Below are 12,177 nucleotides of genomic sequence, written 5' to 3' on the forward strand. Positions count from 1 at the left end.
CATTTTATTCGCGAGCGAGTGTAGCGAGCGAGAAAAATGAATTAGTCTCTTTTAGTAACATTTGGTACATATATTGTGTGTTATTGTTGCCATGGTTGCAGGTTGGGGCCCGTCGGGGCAGGCACAATTGTATTCTAGGCAATACTAATCCTTTTCTTTTTTCAGGGGGACGAGCAAGTGAAAACATTTAATACAAAATAGGCTAGCAAGCAGTTCGCGCCAGCGAAGAGTTTCGAATTTGTTATATCACTTATATTTTCCCATTTTCATTTGTTTTAATTTTTCAGGGCCGTATGCGGAATATTTTTCTGGTGGGGGAGGGGGAAAGATGCGTTAAAAGTTTTCGAAGAATCTCAAAAGCAAAAGGAGTGAAGGGAGTTCGAGGGACCGAACTGGTCATGAGGGTACTTTTGCATTTTCAAAAGTAGAATTGAAGGATTTGGTAATTAAAGGCGTACACTACATTTTCAGGAAAAAAACTGTACGTTTTCAAAATATCTGGGGTCAACTGCCCCCCCCCCCCCCCCCCCTTGGTGCGTACGGCCATGGTCTTTTTTTTTTTTTTTTAATTTCCCCATTTTTATTCCTTTCCTTTTCTTTTCCTTTTTTCTTCCTTTTCTCTTCTTCTTCCTTTTTTCTTTCCTTTTTTTTCCTTTTTTCTCTTTCTTTCCTTTTTTCTTTCCTTTTTTTCCTTTTTTCTCTTTCTTTCCTTTTTTCTTCCCTTTTCCTTTTTTTTTCTTTCCTTTCCTTTCTTTTCTTTTCTTTCCCCTTTTTCTTTTTGTCCCCTGGAGCCCGTCAGGGGGGGGGGCACTCTGCCCCCCCCCCCCCCCATAGGTACGCCAGTGCATATAAAACCCCTTGTCACACCCTCCTGGTCGACTAAACAGTAAATATATAAGTTTGTATAACGGATCAATCTGTTTGTTTCCGGGGTGTGTCTCAACTCCTTCGATTTTACTTCATTGACATTCAGATAACAGTGGACGAGAAGGGTAGACTTTACACCTTATGTAGGGAGCGTATTTGGTAATTTGTCTGGTTTTTTTGCTGACTGTGCATGATTGCGTCTCGAGGACTAGGCTATTTTGTATTAAACTTAATACACGCGTACGTGTCAATGGGATGTCGGTGAACTTGTACTTATGACGGTTTCGAGACACGCTGCCCAGTTACGCAATCAAATGGAGCTAGTTGTAGTAGGCCTACCGGTATATACCGTAGACCGAAAACTTCAGTCTCTCTATTGATCGTCGGTTGTTCCACTGAGACTACGTCTGGCTCCACTAGACCTCCGATTAGATCTATATGTCAACAAAGGTAAGACCAGTAGGCCTATTGGAAACGCCCCAATTTCAAAAAATGAAATGGAAGCTCTCATTACCAATCATGTGAAAGAATATGTTTTGACTAATACATGATGATAAAAAATTTGCCGGGAAACCGCCTACTAATTCATATATTTGGTAAATTTGTTTCTCTCATGGTCTGTGACTGAGAGATATAGGGTAGTCCCATAGACTATACATCTTTCTGTGTATAGACTCTAGTGCTTGTAACTTTACAAAGAATGGGCCAAATTTCTTATCACTTTGATGATTCCAGAACCTTGCAGATGCTAGATGATCAACCTTTTCTGATCGATTCCACAACGTTTCTTTCACAATGCAATCGCATGACCATAACTGGTCTTTACCTTTAGAAATGACCCAAATCAGATGGTAATTTCTGTCTAGTTGTAGTATAGACGCCGGTCTAGTATAGTGTAGCGAGGTTGACTGGTAATATAAATCACCTGAAATAGTAGATCTAGCTAAAGGCCTACTGTGGGAGTGGTGTAGGGCGGAGGGGATGTGATATCTCGGACTTGTCTAGATCTATGCCGTCACTCTGCTGATTATGGGCCCGGATTATGGCTTAGACCTCTACTCTTACTAGGTAAGTTCGTTGTAGGTCTAGGCGTAGATCTAGATCTAGGTCCAGGCGCTAAATGTAGATCTAGAGTCTAGACCCTATTAAATCAGGTGGAAAAATCCTCTTTTTTTTCTCCACAGGGGCTCCTTTGCTATTTTGAATGAGCTGAACAATTAATTATAATTAGTCTAGGTCTAGATGTAGAGACCTAGCTAGACAGTGCAGTGGTATGAAGGGGTGACCAAAGTTCGCGGACATTTTAGAACATACTACAAAATGTGATATTCGATCTATGATTTCTCACATTCTACACAACTTTATTTATTTCAATTATTACCAAATGGACGGCAAAGTTTTTTACTACAGATTGGTTCAACTAGAAAAATTTACCGTCGAAGGATTTCGGAGATATCGCGATCTAAAAATTCGATGTCCGATCATGCGTGCGCGCTGCACCTAAAAAAGTCATAAAAACAATGAGACCTAACTTCACGCACGGTGGTTTACAGTTGATTTATCAAAAAATGTGATCCATCAAAAATAAGGTAATATCATAATTTGCAAGGCAAGATATCGTACAATCAGTTAGTACCACTCTTTACTAACAATTTTGAGGATTTCGGATCTCAAAATGAAGATTTCCAGACCCTTATCGGCAAGTTGATAATTTTTCGGAACGGACGCAAATAACTGCAAAATTTGCCGATCTTTTGTCAATATTTTCACAATTTCGCACCCAATTCTAAAGAAAATTTCGTTTTTGGGTAATTTTATGACCCTCTTTCCATTGGTGATATCAGATTTTCGAAATCTTACCGATTTTTGAGAAAGCGAACTTTGGTAAAGCGCGAACTTTGGTCACACCGCCATATGCCTATAGACCCTCTACTGTCTATTTTAAACTTGAGCTGCAGCTGTAGATCTACGTGTACGGTCTAGACTATAATTAATAATTAATCTCAATATCATGCAAATGTCACTCATTGTTGATCTTTGAACTTGGCGTCTCTGTATTTCTGTCTAGGCTAGCGCTTCTTTGAGAGTGCATACCTCTTTAGATCTACCTCAAAACCAGACAGTTCTCATTTAGCAACACTCTGCGCTGTTACACAATCGCTTCTTTTATCAATCAGGGATCGGCTTTCACAATTTGCTCTGTTCTTCACGATTCAATTCTTTTTCTTTTCAAATTTGTGTACCTCTGAAATAGATTTTCGAAATCTTACCGATTTTTGAGAAAGCGAACTTTGGTAAAGCGCGAACTTTGGTCACACCGCCATATGCCTATAGACCCTCTACTGTCTATTTTAAACTTGAGCTGCAGCTGTTGATCTACGTGTACGGTCTAGACTATAATTAATAATTAATCTCAATATCATGCAAATGTCACTCATTGTTGATCTTTGAACTTGGCGTCTCTGTATTTCTGTCTAGGCTACCGCTTCTTTGAGAGTGCATACCTCTTTAGATCTACCTCAAAACCAGACAGTTCTCATTTAGCAACACTCTGCGCTGTTACACAATCGCTTCTTTTATCAATCAGGGATCGGCTTTCACAATTTGCTCTGTTCTTCACGATTCAATTCTTTTTCTTTTCAAATTTGTGTACCTCTGAAATAGATTTTCGAAATCTTACCGATTTTTGAGAAAGCGAACTTTGGTAAAGCGCGAACTTTGGTCACACCGCCATATGCCTATAGACCCTCTACTGTCTATTTTAAACTTGAGCTGCAGCTGTTGATCTACGTGTACGGTCTAGACTATAATTAATAATTAATCTCAATATCATGCAAATGTCACTCATTGTTGATCTTTGAACTTGGCGTCTCTGTATTTCTGTCTAGGCTAGCGCTTCTTTGAGAGTGCATACCTCTTTAGATCTACCTCAAAACCAGACAGTTCTCATTTAGCAACACTCTGCGCTGTTACACAATCGCTTCTTTTATCAATCAGGGATCGGCTTTCACAATTTGCTCTGTTCTTCACGATTCAATTCTTTTTCTTTTCAAATTTGTGTACCTCTGAAATACTTTCCCTTCCAGGAATATAAATCTTGACCAGTAGACTTGACCCACCACTTTCTGTGAGACTTAAATACCATCGATGTTCTAGACTCTACATGGAATTTTTTGCCTGGTAAATTCCACTGTTGATTTCAATCCTAAGCCAAGAAATAATCGAGGACAATGTGGCGGAGCGTGCATCGTTATTCGTCCCGTCTGCAACAGCATCTGACACTGCAGACCATCAGATGCACAGTAGCAAGGCACTGCAGTCAGAGCGCCCAGAGTGGCGTCCCTTACGAGACGAACCTCTCCACGGCGAGCACGACAGATGCTATCACGGCCCCGCCGTCAGCTGACGTAGTGATTATTGGAGGAGGGTCCATCGGTTGTAGTACCCTCTATCATCTTGCTAAGCTTGGTATCACCAATACTGTACTGATTGAGAAGGATCAGCTTACGGCTGGGACAACGTGGCATACTGCAGGTAAGGCCATAAGCGTAGCCAGGAGGGCGCAAGGCCAAGGAGGCCACCCCCCCCCCCCCCCATTCAACTGCTTTAAAAATAAGATCATCTCCATTCTCCAGAATAAATGTGCCATGGAAAGAATAACAAATTTGCCATTTTGAAGTTGATATTTCACAAACTTTTTTGGGGTATTTATTAGAAAAAATGCATTTACATGGTAGGTCTACTTGAACATTTTGTTTTACAATACACAGGAATAAAAATTATTAAGACCCTAAAGCGATGTAGCCTACAGTTTTGACAAGCCCTCCAAAATAAATTTCTGATTTTTTTAATTTTTTTTTACTAGCAATACTAAGCTGCTGTTGGGTTTTTTCTGCAAGCGAAATTTTAAACAAATGACAGGTAAAAAATAATTGAGCCCTCTGGTCTTCCTGGTACTGTAAGTGAATTCTAAAAATGGTAACCTGCACTACAACTACAAGTGTAAAACCTATGAGCTCTGTGTGTGTAGTCTTGGTTTTCAACATTTGGACATTATTTTTTTAGGCTGTTTTGAAAAATGAAGAAAAAATTGAGAAATTCAAAAAATAGATTTTTGATGACGTCACACTTCACCACTCTATACACGCTGTCTCCAAGCTAGGAGGTACTGAGATTGATGTGCCGGGAGCCATTGGGGTAGAAGTGTCCTATCAAAGAAGAGTGTATAGCTGCATCTACATGTAACATTACAATTCACCGGAAATCAAAGATGGAATACGAAACAATTTTGTAAACAACATGAGACTATATTTAAAGATAATCTTGAGTTCTGGTATAATGATAGAAAATAAATTCTCACAGAATCCAACAAAACTCATACTGAATGTTGAAGATTACAAATAGATGACATACCGGTACACTGTTTGCCAAACAATATTGGTAGAAATGTATAGGGGCTGAGTAATGAGCATAGAAAGATAAGAAAATCATATACACATACATGTACATGTATGTAAGTAGGCCAGACACCATGTGCTGTCACTATTTGCAAATGAGAGTTGTGGATTTATTGAAGATGATTTCCAGCAAGTTTTTGTGAGTTTGTTTTTATTTTACTGGTTCAAACAATCAATGCATCTCGTATCCAACTCTAAGATTTAGTTTGTACGGTGTTTCTTTCTATTGTTCTCAATATTTCTTTCCTGTATATCATTCATTTCCTATGTATTTCTTGGTACCACCAATCCACTACTACTCACCCCACACATAGTTTTTCATGTAATATCTATATATGTTTTTGTATGTGTTATTGTTTAATTTTAAAAAAACTATTGTATTTTGATATTGTAATTTTAAGCAGGGGATGATCGCCAATAAACCTCTGTGGTTTTTGATCACCCCCTCTGCAGGTTCATCTTTTGTTGTAATGCTTTTATATTTGATTGTAATTTATACTGTCTTTTATGAATCTGTGGAAATAAATGAAATTGAAAAAAAAAATCTACTGCGGGATAAGCAATCCAGAATGAATTATAGCCATGTTCTCTCGACATACGATTCCTATACCAGCTAGAGCTCAAGATTAGCGTTAACATGTTCCTTTCAATTTCCTTTTGGCTACTGTACATGAGCTTTAACCCTGCCCCTACCCCTATGCATACAACGTACTATGGCTTTAGACCAGTTGCCCTGATTAAGTCACTCAAAGCATACAGGGAATAAGTTCCTTCCAGATGTACTATACCTGGATGGAGAGTTGCAAATGCAGATCAATGTCTTAATGACATATTAAAGTGTTCATGTTGTGGCAGTACTCGACTGCAAATCATGTGATCCACAGACCAATGAAGTATCCACTGGACCACAACACCTCTACAATTTTATTCTATTGTGTACGATTGGCAGGTCTGGTATGGGGGCTCCGCCCTTCGGATACAGATATTGAGCTTCTCAGTTACATGAGACACCTTGTCGGAGATGTTCTTGAGCAAGAAACCGGTGTGGATCCTGGCTGGATTAATAATGGAGGGCTCTTTACTGCTTCCAATAAAGAACGGCTTGATGAGTATAAGAGGATGGGCACAGTAAGTATACTTGTGATGCTAGGGGGGGGGGGGGGGGGAGTGTTTCGCAAAGATTCTAAGTCAAACTTAACTCTAAGTTGGACTTAAAAGTTATGGAGAGCCATTTGTAGCCTTAAAATAAAATATATTCAAAAGCGAAAATTCAAGTATTTTAAACTTTTTGTAAATTCCACAAACAACATATACAATCTCCTTGATGATAGAAAATATGAATAACTTAAATCAACATTTTATGCCTTTTAAAATAACTTTTACAAAATATTTTCATAGATGCTAATAGCTTTTCATAAATGTTAAGTCCAACTTAGAGATAAGTTCAACTTAGGTATGTCTTGCTTTAAACCTTTCACCATGGGGGTCACCTTTTTCACGAACACCCTCCCCCCCCCCCCCCCCCCCCCCCTTACAAAAAATACACTATCTCTTTGGCTTGATTCTAACTGATCTTAATGGAAGGGGTGGTCATTTTAAACTGTAATACACATCCCCCCTACATAATCTGTTAAAATTATGGCTTTAATACTATAATATCTTCATGGAGAGGATCCATTATTCACACAAACACCCCCACCCCACCCAATCGTTATTATCAGCAAAGGCGATTTGAAGGGCCTATTCTATGTAAAAATGTGTCCTGATGCTAGAAAAAAATTGTTAAATTGACCCCCATCAACAACAATATGGTCATTTCTGTCACTTTTAGGCCAAAAAACAAAACAAAATTTCTGTTGAGTCTATGGATTTTTGTGCGTCAGAAAAATCAGTTTTATTGAAATTTTTACACAGTTCGGATCACTTTGGTAATTTTAATCGGTGGCTAGCGTTTTACTACCCTGCACAGCCTGCACTGGTTGAAAGATGTCGAGCCTGCAAACTCATCATCATCATCACTTTTCAGTCAATAATAACCATGGAAGAGTTTTGGAGTAAAGCCCCACCTTCTCCAGAGGATACTTAAAAAGGCTTTTGCCTGAACTTTACTGTTTGTCATTTAACTTGTAAATTGCATTTTCAAGTTCCTAAGCCAATTTTGATTAGAAAATCCTCAGAATCCTCTCTGCTGGATGACCCCCGTGAACCTAGTGTGAAGGATATATTTACATGTACCTACAGACTATTGATCACTCCCATTTTAATTTCAGGATTTTTTTTTGTCATTGTCTATTAAATTCCACTATCGGTTTCAATTTCAATTTGCAGTGTCAATTGTTATTTCCAATCTCTGATTTTCAATTTGTAATATTAAGGTTGGAAAAGCATTTGGAGTGGAGTCCCACATCCTCTCTCCAGAGGAAACCAAGAAGCTATATCCTTTGATGAACTGTTCTGACATCTACGGCACCCTCTATAGTCCTGGAGACGGTACAATAGACCCTGCAGGATTCTGTACTGCCCTCACCAGGTCTGCTACCAAGGCTGGAGCAAAGGTACAGTCCTTTTTTAAACTGTTATATCTCATTCCTTTTGCTTCAATACAGGTTCTTGAATGCAATGGGCTGATAATAATAATATTAATGAACATCGCTTATGTAGCACATATTACTAACACAAAAGTCCCTATGCACTTAAAAAAAAAAGAGAGATACGGCAGAAGAAGAATTGTTAATTTCTGCCTGGTACATGGGTTCAATGAAATGATTACTTTTAGTCCAATTACCATTTCAGATTACAAAAACAAGGTTGATTTGCATGAATTAGTTTCACACAATAACGAAATGAATAGTTTTAATATTATTAAATCTTTTTTCCACTCTGGTCGACTTTGATATGGAACATACTGTAGATTTCTACTGTCCATCTTTTCACTTGTACAGTTTGTATAAACATACCGCAGTCTTAGACAGTTGGCAAAGAATGTCATATGGGGTCATGTGCCCAAACAAAATTAATGTAGAACAACTGTCCAAAGTGCCAAGGTGTTTTGATTTTAAATCATTCAACTATGGACATCCAATTATCCTGTTTATGTGAGAAATGGAACCTTTTTTGGTATTCATTTTGTTTTCTTCATTCAAGTTCTGACAAAATGCGGGAAGCCCTGTTTAGGTGAGAAGTGGATTCATCTTTGTCTGATATTCTGTTTGTTTATGTCCTTACGATATCTGATCAAATGCTGAAAGCCCTGTTTAGGTGAGAAGTGGATTTATCCTTGTCTGCATCTGTTTGTTTATTTCCTTACGATATCTGATCAAATGCTGAATCTCCTATTCATATGAAATATGGAACCTTTTTTAAGTATTTTTTCTTGGTTTTGCCCATTCAGGTCCTGACAGACTGTCAAGTTACTGGTATACAAACAGGAGAAGATGATTTTGGTACACACAGAGTCCAGGGAGTAGAGACATCAGGAGGGACAATCAAGACTCCTATAGTTGTAAACTGCACAGGTAGGCTTTGAACCAAGCATCTGGGAGTGTCGTGGTCGAGTGGTTTAAGGTGCTTGACTGTAGATGCGAAGGTCGAGGGTTGGAATCCCGACACGGCACTAATATCCTTTGGCAAGATATTTACCTGCACTTGCTACTCTCCACCCAGGTGTTAAATGGGTACCCGGTAGGATGCGAACGTTCATGTTGTTGGACGAGCAAGTGTGCGCTTGTAAAATGAGGACTGGCTGGAATGCTCCACAGGGAGTGGAAAATGTGCACACGGGTAAGCCTGAATCCGATGACCGGGGTAATGATATATCTGTAAAGCGCTTAGGCACATCGTTGGATCAGTGTATTGAGCGCTATATAAAAAAACGGATTATTATTATTATTATCTGCCATTTTGAGGTTGATATCTAGAAAATTTACCAAACTTGCCACCATTTGAGCACTGCTGTGATTGTAGCACTAGCTGCTATTAAAAAGAAACGATCCCCTAAGATATTTTGATGTGTACATTTAAGGTTTCATGCCAGCGTATTATTCAAAATCGCTTCAAGTATTACATCTTAATTCGGAAATACCTTTCCCCCTGTTATTTGAGAGTCTAGTATCTTGGTTTATCTTGGTTTTATATCATGTTCATTAAAATACATGTCTTTTCATTCTCTATAAATATTACAGAATTATTGCTGCTAAATTGTCATTAAAAAAAAAAATATTCTGGACAGATATTGTAGTTGTATAACCATTGAAATCCCCCATTATCATGCATTTACCTTCCCTCTTTTTTACTGGTTTTAATGTTTATAGTGTTGTGAAGGTGATTTTTATTTGTAGTTTAGTCATTCTGTTGGGAATAGAAGCTCTTGATGCACTCTATTATCTGTGTTTGCCATGCTGGTGATTGGGGGCACAACCGACTCGACTGGTTCTGTCGAGGCATCATTGTCTGCTTATTTTAGTTTTATTCATTTCTATTGGGCGGATTATTCCTTCGTCAGCCTTTTCACAGTTTGGGCAAATGTACTTTGCTACTGATACTCAAAACGGTTTGTATATATATATATATATATTATAATAATAATAATAATAATAATAATAATAATAGCTAGTTCTTATATAGCGCTTTTCACGACCGAAGGCCCTCTCAAAGCTCTTTACAGGTATATATATATATTATTACCCCGGTCATCGGATTCAGGCTTACCCGCACACAATTTATGCACGTTCTCCACTCCCTGGGGAGCATTCCAGCCAGGCGTCATTTTTACAAGCGCACACTTGCTAATCTAAGCACATTAGCTTTCGCATCCTACTGGACAATCGGACGCTCCAAATTAGGAACATTGTAAGCACATGGAGTAGGGCTCTCTGGATTGAACTCTTCACCTTCCATTTTCAATTTGCCCAGGTGTGTGGGCTCCAAACATAGGAGCGCTGGCCAACGTTGCTGTGCCTCTTCTAGCGATGAAGCATGCATACGTCGTCACCGAGAGGATAGAGGGCATTCAGAACATGCCCAACGTCCGGGACCATGATGCCTCAGTGTACTTGAAGCTTCAGGGTGATGCTCTGTCCATTGGAGGTTATGAATCCAACCCAGAATTCATTGACACGGTAATTAGAGATATTTTTGTCTCCTTTCTACACGATCTGTTAATTATTTACATTAAAGTGTAACAATTACCAAAATAGGTTTTGCTCTTGATGTAAGTGGTTCCATGTTGCAGTACTGAAATTGAAATTCAAGCTTCAAATATTACTTATACAAAGTGATATTGCAGTTTAAAGGCACTCTCAGTGAATAGTAAAACGTTGTGTTGAGTAGACATACAGGTAATGATACTATACTGCCCTTCTCTGTTTAGCAATAGATATTTTGCCCATTCCCCTCTCCTTCCCCACTTCACAAGGTAGTTATTTACACTACATTTGGCAAACCAGAGCAAATAAAACATATTTTTCACCAAACGATTAAAAGATGACTGAGACCTGGAAGGTCATAGAAAGTAAATATATGTTCTGCAATTATCCTTTGAGGCCTGCCCATTGATATATATATATATATACATTGTATATTACATATTCATTGTTTTCAAAATAATTGTCTTTTAAACAGAAAAAATGTGTAAACAGTAATCATCATAGCCAAAGATAAAGAGTATTATAGTCCAAGGGGGCCGGGTGTTATCTTATGCACATCTTTATTTTATTGTATTGTATTGTCTTTTAAACAGGAAAAATGTGTAAACAGTAATCATCATAGCCAAAGATAAAGAGTATTATAGTCCAAGGGGGCCAGGTGTTATCTTATGCACATCTTTATTGTATTTTATTGTATTGTATTGTCTTTTAAACAGGAAAAATGTGTAAACAGTAATCATCATAGCCAAAGATAAAGAGTATTATAGTCCAAGGGGGCCAGGTGTTATCTTATGCACATCTTTATTGTATTTTATTGTATTGTATTGTCTTTTAAACAGGAAAAATGTGTAAACAGTAATCATCATAGCCAAAGATAAAGAGTATTATAGTCCAAGGGGGCCGGGTGTTATCTTATGCACATCTTTATTGTATTTTATTGTATTGTATTGTCTTTTAAACAGGAAAAATGTGTAAACAGTAATCATCATAGCCAAAGATAAAGAGTATTATAGTCCAAGGGGGCCAGGTGTTATCTTATGCACATCTTTATTTTATTGTATTGTATTGTATTGTCTTTTAAACAGGAAAAATGTGTAAACAGTAATCATCATAGCCAAAGATAAAGAGTATTATATTCCACATACTAAGAATCTTGCACTACGACTGGTCATAAGTAAATCACGTGATCAAAGATAGTTCGCCCATCATTGATGGGAGAAGCAAAAAGTTTGTTGCCCTTTGTAGATAGTACTACTATCTACAAAGGGCAACGCACTTTTACTAAAGATAGAGGTACTATCTACAAAGGGCAACGCACTTTCACTGAAGATTATCCAAAAGCGCACTAAAATAGGCGTAATTAAGCGCGCATTACCAATGAGCGCAATTAAAGCAAACACATGCGCGCACCGTAACCTCAAGGGGTTGGGTTAAACTTTTAACCTTTTTGGTGTGAATTTGGGCCTGGTGTCTTTCGTGTAGATGCATACACGTCCTTTTCTTGTTGTAGTTATATTGTTTTTAGATGTGGAATATAAAGCAAATAATCACCTTTTGGTTTCAGGCGATGGCAAACTATCACTTCCTCGTCGATCAGAATGTATACGCTATCTTTCCTCAGCTTCGCTTCGGAAAGATAGCTACATCCTGATCGCCTCGGAAGTGATAGTTTGTCCCATCACCTTCACCAACGGTAGTTATTTGCTTAT

The 12,177-nt window shown here is 38.2% G+C and overlaps 1 protein-coding gene across 2 annotated transcripts in view; it reads left to right on the plus strand.

Moving 5' to 3' along the window:
* The first annotated feature begins 962 nt into the window (after positions 1-962).
* LOC576973 (sarcosine dehydrogenase, mitochondrial) overlaps positions 963-12,177 on the plus strand; it is a 35,148-nt gene continuing 23,933 nt past the window's right edge. Inside the window, exons 1-6 of one of the 2 annotated variants that reach the window (XM_030997620.1) lie at positions 963-1,317; positions 3,954-4,401; positions 6,274-6,452; positions 7,700-7,879; positions 8,716-8,839; positions 10,236-10,441. In XM_030997620.1, the coding sequence (XP_030853480.1) occupies positions 4,098-4,401; positions 6,274-6,452; positions 7,700-7,879; positions 8,716-8,839; positions 10,236-10,441 (993 nt within the window). In that variant the 5' untranslated portion in view covers positions 963-1,317; positions 3,954-4,097. Of the gene's footprint in view, positions 1,318-3,559; positions 4,402-6,273; positions 6,453-7,699; positions 7,880-8,715; positions 8,840-10,235; positions 10,442-12,177 lie in introns of those variants that run through there. The other variant, XM_030997621.1, reaches the window with a different exon arrangement.

The sequence above is a fragment of the Strongylocentrotus purpuratus genome, unplaced genomic scaffold (genome assembly GCF_000002235.5).
Source record: "Strongylocentrotus purpuratus isolate Spur 01 unplaced genomic scaffold, Spur_5.0 spur5_scaffold_4, whole genome shotgun sequence".
In the NCBI taxonomy this organism is placed as follows: domain Eukaryota; kingdom Metazoa; phylum Echinodermata; class Echinoidea; order Camarodonta; family Strongylocentrotidae; genus Strongylocentrotus; species Strongylocentrotus purpuratus.